Below are 15556 nucleotides of genomic sequence, written 5' to 3'. Positions count from 1 at the left end.
AGGGCAAATCAAATGACGACAGTACGTTAAATATTTCTTGACATTCACGCTTCTTTGAGCTACATAGGGGCCTGCATAATTACCCTTCAATGGCCGGATAATTGAAATCGTCAGCTAAAGATATTGAAGATGGGTGCTTGTTTTCCACAGAAGTTATAGTTATTCAGGTACTCTGGAATTTCGTTAGATGAATTAGGCTGGCGATAACGAACCCCAATTACCCATGTGGCTCGTCGCGAAAAATAAAGGGCTGCTTACAAAACTTCGTGCCATCAATAAGTATCCCCAGGAGTTATGTTCTTTAACTGCAATTACCAACTGCCACCTCGCGATATTTTCCTATCTCTTCTGAATAGTCAGAAGACATCGACAAAAATGACAATAGAAAATAGACAATAAAATCAAATAAATGAATTGTAGCGTGTGAGGTCGCTTTAAGTAACCTTCTGCACACTCGCCAATGTTGTTTTCAATAACATTAGGGCAGCCATTGACCGCATTCAGCACAGTGAACACGAAGTACCACGACTACGAAGTTACGTGTCCCCATGTGTGCCCACTTTAGCATTGCAATTGGAATATTTTAGAATCGACAACTTAACCCTATGAAAAAGTGATCGATCAGAAGCGTCAAACACCTTGAAAGGATAAAAGATTGTTCTACCAAGGGCAACATCTGTATCACGGCATCTGCTCGTTGCGGTGAAGATATCGGGTTAGGGTGTGTTGTTTCTCAGCCTAATTACGTAGAAGGCTGAACCAGCCAGGGGCACATCTGTCCAGGCCGCACATAAAAGGCGATATATAAAACTAATAAGCGACACTGTTGCGCATGTTGCTTTTGTCGCTGCAAAGCCATTTTCCCAGGTATTACTTAGAAACTTTTGGTATGATACTTTATTCGCAGAAGGAAATGGAAGTTAAACTTAGCGCAACGGGAAAAGAAAAATTATCCGCAGATGGTGCGAAGCATTGTTAAAATCAAAATATACCGGTTAGGTTCGTCTTAGGCATGGAACACATTTCTACATTTTTACGGGAACCACGCGCGTAACAAGTGCTAAGGGAGTCCGGAGGGAGACTTCCTGTTCTCCATGTGACTACAGTTTATAAATTCTTAGAAGAACATAGAAAACCCAAAGCAATTTATTCGTTCTTAGAAACTTTTTCGGCGTTTCCAACAAATATATTTCTTTTCGTGACAATACAGTCATATCAATCTAAATTCAATGACATAGAGATGCTGAAGATGTGGCCTCTAAAGTCTTACACAGTACCAACGCCTTCATTATATTTCCCCTTTTATTGTAAGGTACATATTAAATGGTTGTGATGGCCGTAGGAAATAAAGCACTGCTAAGTGAGTTAGGTTAGGAAAATCTTTAATCGGTCAACTTGGGGTCAGAAGACAAGTAACATACAAGTTAGAGCAATAACGGCGAGCAGGGTTGTGAAGCATCAAAATGTGATCTTTTGGCCAAAGGTCGCGGCTAATTACGCATCACTCCTGACACATTGCAGCACACATTGTGATTAGACTAAGACTAATTCATTATAGAATTTGCGACAACGTTCGAGCAAGTTCCGATACACGGAGCTTGGTAACCTTGCGTCGACTATTGGAATTTGAACACTTTTGAACAAGCTACAGGCATAGGCGGCGATGGCGTGGAGGTAGAGCATCCGCCACGCGTGCGAAAGTACCGTGATTCAAAAACATCCACCTGTTCATAACATTGTATAAGCCGGCCTGAAGTGCGGCCTCACCTCGGTGACCAGAACTGGTACCGCACTCTTTCAGTAGAGCAGGACAGGTCACACTGGTGCAGTACTTGGCCGCAACCTCCTACACGAATACAACAATCAAACCCCGGCCCTCAGTCCTCAGCAGCTGCGAAGCAACTGACCACGGCGGCGGTCAGAAACGTGACGCAGCAGAGAGTGCTAAGAATCTCTGGATCCGGACAGGCCGCCATTGTAATCTGAATATGGCAACGTTTAACGCTAGAACGTTATCTAGTATGGCGAGTATATCAGTGCTATTGCAGGTATTAGTGGTCAATAAATGGGATATAATAGGGCTCAGTGAGCGTAGGAGGACAAATGAAGCATGTACAGCGCTAAAACGCGGGCACGTCCTGTGCTACCACGGGTAAGCGGAGACACGAGAACTAGGAGTCAGATTGCTGATTAATAAGAATATAGCTTTTTTTAGAAATAGCAGGGGAGAGCTATTAGTAAAGTTTGCAGAACGGAATAATTTGCGGATAATTAATTTCTTACGCAAGCGGGATAACTGAAATTGGACGTGGAGGACCTCGAATGGCGAGACTAGAAATGAAATAGACTTCATGTTCTGCCCTAACCTTGGCATAATACAATATTTGGCCGTGCTCGGCAAGGTGCGCTGCATCATAGGATGGTACGATCTCGAACTAGCCTAGACGTAAGTAGGAAACGCAAGAAACGGGTACATAAGAAGCTGACCAATGAATTAGCGGTAAGAAATAAAATAGAAGAATTCCGGATCTAGCTAGAGAACAGGTATTCGGCTTTAACTCAGGAAGCGGACCTTCGTGTTGAAGCAATGAACGACAATATTGTGGGCATCATTAAGAAGTGTGCAATATAGGTCTGTGGTACCTTTGTTAGACAGGATACCGGTAAGCTATCACAGCAGACGAAAGATGTGATTAAGAAAGGCCAATGTATGAATGCTTCTAACCGTAAGCTTGAATAGAACTGGCAAAACTTTCCATGCTACTCAACACGCGTAAGATAACTCACACAAGGAAGTATAATTTGGATAGAATTGAGCATGCTCTGAGGAATGGAAGCCTAAAAGCAGTGAAAAAGAAACTAGGAATAGGCAAGAATCACATGTATGCGTTAGGAGACAAAGCCGGCAATATCATTACTAATATGGATAAGATAGTTCAAGTGGCTGAGGAGTGCTTTAGAAATTTATGGTGTACCAGTCGCACCCACGACGATAATGGAAGAGGCAATAGTCTACAGGAATATGATATACCGCAAGTAACGCCTGAATAAGTAAAGAAAGATTTGGGAGCTATGCATAGGGGGAAGGCAGCTGGGGAGGATCAGGTGACAGCAGATTTCTTGAAGTATGGTGGGCAGATTGTTCTAAAAAAACTGGCCACCCTTATACGCAATGCCTCATGACCTCAAGTGTACCGGAATCTTGGAAGAACGCCAGCATAATCTTAATCCATAAGAAAGGGGATTCCGAAGAATTGAAAAATCATAGACCGATCAGCTTACTGTCCATTGCCTGCAAAGTGTTTACTAAGGTAATCGCCAACAGAACCAGGAACACCTTACGTTTCTGTTAACCAAAGGACCATGCAGGATTTCGTAAAGGCTACTCAACAACAGACCATATTCACACTATCAATCCTATCACTAGCACACTATCAATGTGCGAAATATAGCCAACCTTTATATATAGCTTTCATTGATTGCGAGAAAGCGTTTCATTTAGTAGAAACCACAGCAGTCACGCTGGCATTACAGACTCAGGGTGTAAGCAAGCCGTATGTAAAAATACTGAAAGATATTTATAGCGGCTCCACAGCCACCGTAGTCCTCCATAAAGAAAGCAACAAAATCCCAATAACGAATGACGTCAGGCAGGGAGATACGATCTCTCCAATGCTATTCGCAGCTTGTTTACAGGAGGTAGTCAGAGACCTGGATTTGGAAGAATTGGGTGAAAGAGTTGATGGAAACACCTTATTAACCTGTAATTCGCTGATATTGCCTTGCTAGGTAACTCAGAGGAACAATTGCAATGCATGCTCAACGACCTGGACAGGCAAGGTGGAAGGGTGGGTCTAAAAATTAAGCTGCATAAAACTAATTAATGTTTAGTGTCTCGGAATAGAACATCAGTTTACAATAAGTAGCAAGGCACTGGAAGTGGTAAGCGAATACATCAACTTAGGGCAGATAGTGACCGCAGCTCCGTATCATCAGACTGCAGTAATCAGAAGAATAAGTATGGGCTGGGGTGCGTTCGACAGGCATTCGCAGATCATGAACAGTAGGTTGCCACTATCCCTCAAGAGAAAAGTGTGTAACAGCTGTGCCTTACCAGTATTCACCTAAGGGGAAGAAACCAGGAGGCTTGCGAAAAGTGTTCTACTTAAATTTATGGCGACACAATGAGCTAAGGAAATAAGAATGATGGGTGCAATGTTAAGGGGAGATAAGAAGTGAGTCCCCGGATGGGTGTCTGCGTCAGCAGACGTTTGGTGCGTGGCGACACCACGTAACCGAGCACACGACGGCCGGACCTTCCCGCGTGTAGCCGTGCGCGGCTTAGCCGTGTCTGGGAAAAGGGGGATCCTAGGGGTTCGGAATTCAGAATCCACTTTATTTCCAACACAGTAGTTGGGGGCCCCCAGGCAAAAAGCTCTCGCAGACAGCTTGTCGGGACCTGGGGGCCTACAGAGAGCAGCAAGCAGTGGATTTCACAAATTCGAACTATTGTAAATACATACAGACATTATAAAGAAGAAATAAACTTGTTTCATACAGATGCAGCATACAGGTGGACACTATCACAGAATGCATAAACAGTGCAGGAAATGTAGCAGCCAGGGGAAAAGAGAAAAAATTCATTGCTTCATCAGGTAACCACGCACCTCCGATTTAAACGTGCCGAGTGGGGCACTGAAATTAGTGTGAGCTTTTAAGAGGTTGTATAGTGTTGGTATGCAGTAATCCTGCCTAGATCTACCGTAATTTGTACGTGTGCGCGGCACTGGTATTAGCCTGTTACGTATGCCGTAGTCATACGGGGAATGTCCTGTATTGTGTGGGAGTTTTTTTTTTACATATAAAGAGATAGTTTATACTCATATAACTTAGACGCTTTAAGCATATTATGTTTAATGAATAGGGGACCAGTGGGGAATAGGCTGGGGTGTTCATTAGAGTTCACAAAGATTCTTAATACCTTCTTTTGGAGCCGCTCCAGTTTGTTATAGTTCGTGGTTGTTGTAGTGCCCCAAACGAAAGTGCAATAAGAAAGACGCGAGTAAAAATTAGCATAATATATAGCATTTTTTGTCTCATTGGAATTAATTCCTTCAGTCTGTAGAGGCAACCAACTGGTTTGCCTAATTCAATCGTGAGCTAAGTAACGTGCATGTTCCAAGACATTGTTTCTTTGAACCAAACCCCCCAAAATTTTTCAGATGCAACGCATTGCAGGGCCATTCCTTGAAAGTTTAGGCTGGGTTCGATATCGCTTTGTTTGTTGAGAGGTTTAAACATAATATATTTAGTTTTTTTTAATATTTAGGGCTAATCTGTTAGAATTCATCCACTGTTCAAGCTTAATGAGGTAATTGTTTATCGTTGTGTTTAGGTGGGATAAAGTTGGTGCGGAAAAGAAAATATTAGTATCATCAGCATGCACGACCAGTTTGGGAGAATTAGGCACATCACATAAGTCATTGATATAAAGTATAAACAATAATAAGGGCCCTAGAATCAACCCCTGAGGCACTCCATGTTTTACCACAGTAGTCGGAGATGACAAGCCATCGACTTTCACACGGTGTTTTCTATTGTAAAGATAGTTCTTTATGAGATCATGGGCGACGCCACGTATGCCGTAGTCATGCAGTTTTGACAGCAGAATATTATGCTTTACACAATCAAATGCTTTTCTTAAATCAATGAACAATCTCACAGTAAAAAGCCTATTTTCTATGTTGCTAAGAATCTCATTCTTGATTAGTAATAACGCCATTTCAGTAGATTTCCCTTTCTGGAAGCCGTCTTGTGAATCATTCACAGCGCGCTTTTAGTGAGAAATTTTTTGAGCCGAGTATGAATGACATTCTCGAAAACTTTGGACAAGATGGGCAGGACCGATATTGGTCGGTAGTTTGCTAAATCACTGATGGATCCACCTTTGTGAACAGGGGTTATACGTGCCAGTTTGAGGTCAGAAGGGAATATACCAGTGTCTAACATTTGAATAATTATGAATGTCAGCGGTAAGGCTATAATAGACGCCACATGCTTAATGGCGACAGCGCTCATACCATCCAACCCGGCGGCGACGTTGTTTCTAGTTATGGTAATGAAATTTGTGACTTCTTGTGCAGTAACCGGAGAGTGAATAATTGAATTAGCCAGTTTTGTACGTGCAAACTGTGGCGTTTTAGTACAATCACTATGGCTATTCGGAGACAAGTAGTCACCAACGTTGCAAAAAACAAATCGTTCATTTCTCTTAGGGCGTCTCCATCCGTCTTGCCTTCAGAAAAAGCTGCAATATTAATTGAGCGCTGAACCTTAGAGTTATTGAAGCAATTATTGATTTACTGCCATGATTTTCTTGGACTGTTGTATATATTAGCAAACCAGGACTGATAGAAGGAGATCTTTGCCTTTTTTTAAATGAGGTTTAATTTTTTACGATATGACTTGAATTCTGTGAGCAAGGCAGCATCACGTGATTGACCGAATCTATGGTACATTTTGTTTTTGGCTTCTATTCTTTTATGCAAGCTGTTTGCAATCGAAGGCTTGCGTATTCTTTTGCTTCGTTTTTTGTTATGTATCAAAGGGAAATGTTTTTCATAGCAGGCTATGATTTTCTTGAGAAAGATACGGTAGGCCTGATCGGGATCAGTCTCGGTGTAGACATTGTCCCATGCTACAGTTTAGTATCAGAGTAAAAATTCTTGAGCGAAGCGGAGTTAATGTCGTGATAACTTGGGTTGTTATTTTTGTGCTTTTTGGGAGCTACTCGTATAAACATGAAAATCGGGAGATCATCACTCATATCAAGGGAAAAGACCTGTTTTTACAGCACCTGTAGCGTCTCTTGTAGGGCTCCTTGATGGGTGGCTGGCGTCATTGCCGAAAGCTACAATTCTTCTATGGATAGCTCCTTTCCTCCACTACGTGATCGCGCTGAGAAAAGAGGGCGCTCCGATCAAGTCTTCAGTTTTTCGGACGCCAAGTCCACAACCTCCCACGTTTCCATGCAGTTATTTCAGAAAAACTCGACAAACCAGTGCGCACCATTTCACCGTTCCTTGTATCAAAAATTTTGACTGATGTTTTTGGTCCCTGTTATAAGGCGACGAGGATGGCAAGTGGTTATATCCTCCTGGAGCTCAGTGATAAGAATCAATACGGGAAACTGCCGAAACTAGTGTCATTTGGGGAAACCCAACTAACAGTAATTCCGCACTGTACTGTGAACGCCACCCGCGGCGTTGTGTCGGATGACGATTTGTTTTTATGATGTACTGCTCTTTATGATGTACATGGGCAGTATGGAGAGGGCGCTATAAGGAAGTAATATCGGGTTTAATCTCTCATACAAACAGGCGGGTACAGTAGTAGAGCCGCAGCTCCCAGGTTTATTTTATGCGGACGTGATTGTGTTGCTAGGTAACAAGCAAAGGGATTGGCAACGTCTGGCTAATATCTCTGGATAGGAAGGCAACAATTTAGGTTTGAAATTTAGTGTTAGAAAATCAGGTGTTATGGTATTCAATGAAAACAGTGAACAGACACTGGAGATACAAGGCCAGGAAATACCTCGGATACGAGAATATAAATACCTTGGTATATGGATAAACGAAGACAATAGATATCTGAAAACACAGAAAAGAACAATAACAGTGAAGGTGAAGAGAAATTAGGCCATAATGAAGCACAGAGCGCTATGGGGATACAATAGGTACGACGTCCTCCGAGGTATGTGGAAAGGTGTAATGGTTCCAGGACTTACTTTTCGAAATGCGGTTGTTTGCATTAAATCAGGGGTACAATCAGGACTCGACAGAAACCAAAGCTCAGTGGGTCACCTCGCATTGGGCACTCACGGGAAGACTACAAATGAAGCTGTGCAGGGTATTATGAGCTGGACTAGTTTTGAAGTGAGGGAAGCTCGCTGCAAAGAAGGGCTGAGGAATATGGAAGAAAGTAAATGGGCTGGGAGTGTGTTCAGGTATCTGTACAGGAAAAAACATTCATTCACAGTGGGGGAAAATAACAAGGAAGCTTACCAGCAAGCATGCGGCCTGTACGGTGGGCAACACAGCAACAAAGAAGGTCAAGCGGAAAGTCAGAGGCTGAAATAATCTCATGGGTGGCGGCAATGGAAAAGAAACCTGCCATGAGCAGCTACTTAATAGGAAAAAACGATATCAGGAAAGAAACAACTTATGATAACTCAAAGGAAAGCTTATTACTTTTCGAAGCGTGATCGGCATTTCTTTGAACACGCCCCTATAAAGCGAGGTATAACAAGGAAGAAGCATGTTCTTGCTGCGGTAAAGCCAGGGAAACTATGGAGCATGTTTTAGTAGTATGTGAAGACGTCTACCCAGCGATCGATTTAGGCACCATTGGCCTCCTTGAAGCCCTTGGGTTCAGCGGCAGTAGTGGTAAAGTTAAGATGTCCGCAATAGACATTAATAAGAGGCGATTAGAGGATTGGTGGAAGAAACGAAGGGAAATGACAAAAGAGACGTTCAAAAGCACAGCGCGCCATAGGGGACCGGAAAATTTGGGTGTGGTAGTTCATAGTGTTTTTTTTTATTGTTTAACCTACGTAGGACATTAGGCAGCATAATAGGAAGATCTTGGTGGCGCAACCCACCACCCCGTTCCAAAGGGCACGCTTATAACATCCATCCATCCATCGACTTGCTGGAGCTCACTGAGGCTGAACTCTTGGCGAGCTTCAGTGAACAGGATGTTATCAATGTCCAAAGAATAAGGATGAGGCGAGCTGGCAAAGGAATCCAAACCAAGCACTTGATAATAACCTTCGGCTCAAGTGTCCTGCTCGAGTCAATCGAGGCAGGGTACATCAAGCTCCATGTTAGGCAATACGTGCCCAATCCCGTCATATGTTTCAAATGCCAACGTTTCGGCCACAGTTCGCAGAGCTGTCGAGGCCGCCAAACTAAACTTGTGCGAAATGCAGTGCCCATGAACACACCTCCGAATCTTGCGAGAACACTCTCCGCTGTGCAAACTGTGATGGGGAGCACGCCGCGTACTCGCGGTCGCGCCCATCCTGGAAAAAAGATAAGGAAATTGTGACAGTTAAAGTAAAAGAGAACAAGTTTCATGGAGGCACGCAGGAGGGTTTCGTGCCAGCCAAAGTACACCTTTGCCGATGTGACGCGTCAGGGGGCAGCGACTCAACGGCTTTCGGCGGCTGTCCGATCCACAAGCAGTTAGTCGGCAGTTACGCCATATGCCCCCACGGTAGTTGCAGCTAGCTCTGCTCTGCCAACTCAGAAGAAGGGGCCATCCACCTCCGGTGAAGTGGCCTCAAAGGCCTCGTCTAACGTGCCGTGGCCTTCACGTCAAACAAAGCGCTCGGAAGAGCGCGTGTCCAGCGCATCGCCAGAGGTGTGGGCCCATGAGCTAATCCTCGTCTGTTAAACACGCAGCACTAAACACAAGTAACATAATGGATACACAAATACTGCAATGGAATGTTAGAAGAGTTCTTCATATCCTTGACAATATTAGAGAACTCCTACACAAACCTAACCCAAAGTTGCTGTGTGTTCAGGAGGCGCATCTACACCATCCTCCACAAGGACCCTGATGAGGCTAACACCTCGGGCGGCGTTGTAGCAATCCTCGTAGACAAGTCTGTAGCTTGTCGCCACGTAGCCTTACAGACACGCCTCGAGGCAGTGTCAAATAAAGAGGTTCCTTGCAATAAGTTGGTAATTGTGTGTACCATATATTCCCCAAGATATCACCTCCGAAAAGCCGATTTCTATAACCTCATAAAACAGCTCCCGAAAGTCTACATACTTGTGGGTTATTTTAACGCCCACAACACGTTGGGGGAGACGCGTGCTGCGACGCAAGAAGCCGACTCATTGAAAACTTTAGGCTGACCTCTAGTGCCTGCCTGTTGATTAAAAAGGAATCAGCATATTAGATCATTCACCATAATTAATATTCATCCATAGACCTAGCAATAGGCTCCGCTTCCCTTCTCGCTCATGTGGAATGGAATGTGATGAATAATCCATTTGGAAGTGACCACTTCCCTATAACTTTAAACTCAATAACGCGGCATGAAAGCCCTCTTCGTATTCCCATTTGGAAATAAGCATCGGCTGACTGGGAGCATTTTAAAGCGACTACTCATTTATCACCCGAATTGATAAACAATTTTAGTATAGATAATGCTGTCGCATATTTTACCGCTTTTAATTGTGATGTTGCTGAAAAGCTTCTCTCGCAAACGAATGGTGGTTCACCTAAAAGACGTGTTCCCTGGTGGAATGATTACTGTTGAAATGCGCGAAAGCGGCAGAATAAGGCATGCGAAATATTGCGCAGATCGCCGAATACAGAAAATCTAATTGAATTTAAACACATAAATGGCAGGGAAGGCGGATACGACGTCACGCGAGGAGAGAAAGCTCGGCGAGGTTCCTTAATTTCAGGTATAACTTCGTACACACAGGAGGCGAAAGTTTCGAATGGTAAAAGGAAGGTAAAAGGGCAGCAAATAAATTAGTTGCCTCTGATGAACGACCAAGGGAATACCCTAGAAGAACACCAGACACCCTAGGGGAGCACTTTGAGCATGTGTCAAGCTCAATCCACTACTCAAAATCCTTCAAGCACAGCCAAATAGAAGAACGTAAGGCATTTGAGCGGATATCCCCGCCAAACGCACCATACAACCGTCCTTTCTGCCCTGCCGATCTGAGAGATGCCTTGGTCGTATGCAATACCTCTGCACTGGGGCCTGATAGAATAACGTACCAGATGATGCAGAACGTACACACTGACACACAACTGTCGCCACTTGCACTTTTTAACACTATTTCGGCTGCTGGATATCTTCCACCTGCATGAAAAGAAGCGATCATGGTCCCCGTTTTGAAGCAAGGTAAAAATCCTTAGTCAGCGGGAAGCTACCGCCCGATGGCTCTCAAGAGTTGCCTTTGTAAGCTGTTTGAGAAAATGATTAACCGGCGACTCATACCTATCCTTGAAATGAACAAAATAATTGATCCCTACCAGTGTGACTTCAGAGACGGTCGGTCCACAACCGACCATCTCGCGAGCATTGAGGGGGATATTCGTGACGCGTTTGTACACAAACAGTTTTTCTTATCGATATTGCTCGATATGGAGAACGCGTACGACAAAACGTGGCGATACGGGATCTTGCGAGACTTGTCGGGAATGGGCATCCGTGGCAATATGCTAAACCTGATAGAAAGGTATCTGTCCAATCATACCTTCCGCGTCAAAGTGGGGAATGTGCTATCACGTCTATTTATAAAGGAAGCCGGTGTAACCCAGGGAGGTGTGCTCAGCTGCCATTCTTTATAGTTAAGATGAACACACTCCGCGCTTCATTACTACAAGCTATATTTTATTCCGTCTACGTAGATGACATACAAATAGGTTTGAAATCTTGTAACCTTACAGTGTGCGAAAGACATGTACAGTAGGGATTGAACAAGATATCTAAGTGGGCAGACTGAAATGGGTTTAAAATCAACCCCCACAAAAGTTCGTGTGTTCTATTTACAAGAAAGAGAGGCCTGGTTCGAGACACATGTATGGAACTGTGTGGACAAGAAATACCTGTAAACAAAGAACACAAATTTCTAGGTTTTATACACGACTCTAAGCTTACTTTTATCCCACACATAACACATCTCATAGCTAAATGTCTAAAAACAAAGAACTTACTCAAAATACTATCACACACAACATGGGGTACCGACAGGAAGTGTATAATGAATATTTATAAGAGCCGAGCTCATTCAATCACTGTTAGACTATGCGCTATAGCATACAACTCTGCCGCCCCGAGCGCACTAAAGATGCTGGATCCTGTCCAGCACCTGGGGTATCCGTCTGGCCAAAGGCACATTCAGATCTAGCCCCATTGAAAGCTCATATGTAGAAACGAATGAGTGGTCACTCAATTTGCGGAGATCTTACGCCAGCTTTACATATTTCCTTAAAGTGCACTCTAATCCTGAACATCCGTGTTGTAAAACTATTAACGATTCGACCTGTACTTCACTTTTCCGTAATCGACCCTCTGTGAGACAGCCTTTCTCACTCCGTGTGAGGGAGGTTAGAGTGGAAATGGAGTGCCACTCTTCGAGTACCGCTTAATGCCACCAGCGAAGCAGCTACCGCCTTGAGAGGGAGGGACAGGTGATATAATGTGATATATCTTTTGTAAGCGTTACAAAATACGCACCAGAGCTCGAAATACGAATGAATTCCCATGAACTCCAACTGAAGTACTGTTCGGAATTCTGCACCGATGCGTCAAAATCTTATGTTGGTGTGTCTTACGCGGCTGTTGAACCCTTTTTCTCTGATGCAGGTGTGCTGAACCCACATACAAGCGTCTTTGCTGTAGAAGCCTACGCAGTACTGTCTGCGGTAAAACACACAAAGAAAATAAAACTAGAGAAAACGACAATATTCACGGGCTCGTTAAGTGTTGAAAAAGCACTAATGTCCTTAAGACAACACAAAAATAATATGTTCATTGACCTTTACTCTCTCGTGTGCAATATTTATTCGTCTCCTAGACATGTGACAATATGCTGGGTCCCTGGTCATAGATACATCGAAGGTAATGTGCTGGCCGACCAAATGGCCACATTGGTTACACCTCCAGCTGGTAATTCCACCACTGCTATTCCGGCCACAGACTTGAAGCCTGTTTCGCGAACGAAATTGCGAAGCTTCTGGCAACGCATGTGGGACAATGAAACAAATAACGAGCTGCCTTTGATTAAGCCAAGGATAGGTTTCTGGCCCCCCGTTACAAAAACAAGACGGATTGATGTCCTATTCTGTAGACTCAGAATAGGACACACATATGGTACTCACAATTTTCTGCTTACTGGCAACAAACCTCCTAACTGCGGTAGATGTGGTGAACGGCTCACCGTCCTCCACGTCCTCGTAGAGTGTCGGGAAACCGAAAGAGAAAGAAGGAAACATTTTCCTCTAGCATACCGGTATTCTTTCCTTCTCCATCCCGGTATGTTTCTTGTTAAGGAACTCCTTTTTACCCCGAAAGCTCTCCGAGGTTTCCCGAATGTTGTGGTTTTACATGTTCATAGCCCAATAGTATCGCAGCGCATCCTCTCTCTAGAGGATTCTACTGTGATACTAGTCCTTGTACAGCACACGTCTTCAGGTCCTTGCGCTTCAAGAACTCTGTTAGGACAGTAGTGCTTTTTCGAATTTTTATCCAAATGACCAATATAACCACATTGTAACTCCTTTACAATGCACCTTTCGGGTCCTTGGCACGTTTCATAGTCATTGTCATAGGTTTATTACATGTAGCTCTTACACACTTTACAGCGATCGTCTTTTAGGCCTATTTACAGCCCTGTAACATTCATTGCTCGTAATGTATCGCCTCACTTTGCTCTAATTCCAATGGGCTTGGCGCTCTTTGGCCAAACCTGGCCCTTGCGCCATAAGACACCACAAATCATCATCATCATCATCATCATCATAAGATAAGAAAAGAGCAGATTGGGTGAGGGAACAAACCCGCGTTAATGACATCTTAGTTTAAATCAAGAAAAAGAAATGGGCATGGGCACGACATGTAATGAGGAGCGAAGAGCACCGATGGTCATTAACGGTTACGGACTGCATTCCAAGCGAAGGGAAGCATAGCAGGGGGCCACAATTAGCACATGACCGTGGTAGTTGGAGAAGTATGGGAGAGGCCTTTGCCCTGCATTGGGCGTAGCCAGTAAACTTAGGTGAGCTGTCGTACAGACTGCGGCCTATTTAAAATTTGCCCGTTGCTGGGCATAGTGGAATTCATCATCCATCATGATGGTGGAATATGGTAATGGGTGGCATGCTGGATGAAGGGTTGCATGGTGGGTGGCGGACGTAATGGTGGGTGTTGGATGGCACGATTGGTGCTGGGCGGCACGGTCGGTGCTGGGTGGCACGGTGGGTTCTGGGTGGCACGGTGGGCGCTGCATGGCATGGTGGGCCCTGGGCGGCATGTTGGATATTATCGTGGGCACAGCATGTCAAAGGCAAGTTGTGTGATGAATTGAAGGAGCAGCCAGTGCTCTTCCGAAGCTCATGACAGGCAATCTTCAGGTGATGAGTCTTGTGATGTTTATAGTATATATCTACATGTTGCCAAGTATGCAGCTATTTTCATGCCATAAAGAATCAATACGTAAAGCACCATACTATGTTCCATATCATCACACTTTATTGAAAAAGAAAGCATAATTAGACTTATAGAGCATTTAATTTTGCACTTGCTTGCCCCGGCTACCGGCTTCTGTAAAACAACACTGAAGGTGCTTCCGCAAAGAAGCAAGGTGGTTCTCCGGAGGTTGTGTTGGCGCCCACATTTAGTGGTCGCTTATGTATTTCTCCAAGCGGTCTAAATTAAGAGTGCAATAAATATACAAGTAAATTGCTTTTGTAATGATTTCTAGCAATAAGTGAAGGAAAGAAATTGCTGCAATCACTTCAAGTGAAAGATCGATTGAACAAAAGTTTCAGATCACAAACTGCATCAAATGCTAGACGCAAGCATGATACCCAGTGCGCAAGCAGCGCATGGTTAGTGGCAGTGAGAATGCATACACGTATATCACATTGTTTTGCAGATTTACATGGGCTTTCCTTATGTCTTTTCCCAAAGCCTCCCTCTTCTCATTGGTAGGCTGGCTTTACTGAAAAGTACATTGTGGCCCAGTTGAGATGGCATTGAGATTTCAGAAGTCGCCATTGAAATATGATTGACATTTCGTTGGGCTAATGGATTTTTATGCATATATTGAAATTGCTTTGCTATTCACATTTGCATGCCCCGGCGCCTGCTCATAACTTTCACAAACAAAAGCAAAGGAGAGACTGATCAATTTGAAATACCTTTATTTACACTAAAGATGCGTGCCCATGAAACATTATTACAGTACAGAAGGCACCACTACATCGAACCTGGAAACATAGGCTAGTACCTACAGCACTCTTAACAGTGTAAATACATCTGAAAAACCCTATACATATGCATTCAATCAAAACGATCATTGTGGTCTTCACCTGCGACTTAAGTTTATGACTAGAAGACGAAGCGACTCAAAAGGCAGGGCTTCAGCATACCCTTTTAGCAACCAACTTTGAACACATCAACACTTGAAGCTGCTTGCGTGTGGTGAATACACACAAGACATCTGAATACTTTGCATCAAAATGTTTCGCACACTAACCCATCACAGGAACAGTTACGGCTGACTGTGAGAATGCAAAATAACAGACTTGAAACAAATGGCTTCACGTAAATATATACAAGCTTTAGCAGCCGTCTTTCACCGCGATTAAAATTGAATGAAGTACCAAAGTAGACTTCTCTGAACTTTTTGTCTTCCAGATGTATATATTTTCATGTTGCCCAGTTATTTTACAAAATAAGATCACTCAACTTAGCTATCATTTGATGAGACATCATTTAGAAAGCTTTCGGGCATGG

General features: G+C 43.7%; 1 protein-coding gene across 1 annotated transcript in view; it reads right to left on the bottom strand.

Moving 5' to 3' along the window:
• LOC126519933 (uncharacterized) overlaps positions 1–14069 on the bottom strand; it is a 36188-nt gene extending 22119 nt beyond the window's left edge. Inside the window, exon 1 of the mRNA XM_072288300.1 lies at positions 13854–14069. Coding sequence (XP_072144401.1) covers positions 13854–14069 — 216 coding nt within the window. The remainder of the gene's footprint in view (positions 1–13853) is intronic.
• Positions 14070–15556: the final 1487 nt, after the last annotated feature.

The sequence above is a fragment of the Dermacentor andersoni genome, chromosome 5 (assembly GCF_023375885.2).
Source record: "Dermacentor andersoni chromosome 5, qqDerAnde1_hic_scaffold, whole genome shotgun sequence".
Classification (NCBI taxonomy): domain Eukaryota; kingdom Metazoa; phylum Arthropoda; class Arachnida; order Ixodida; family Ixodidae; genus Dermacentor; species Dermacentor andersoni.
This window is presented reverse-complemented; position numbering and strand designations above follow the sequence as displayed.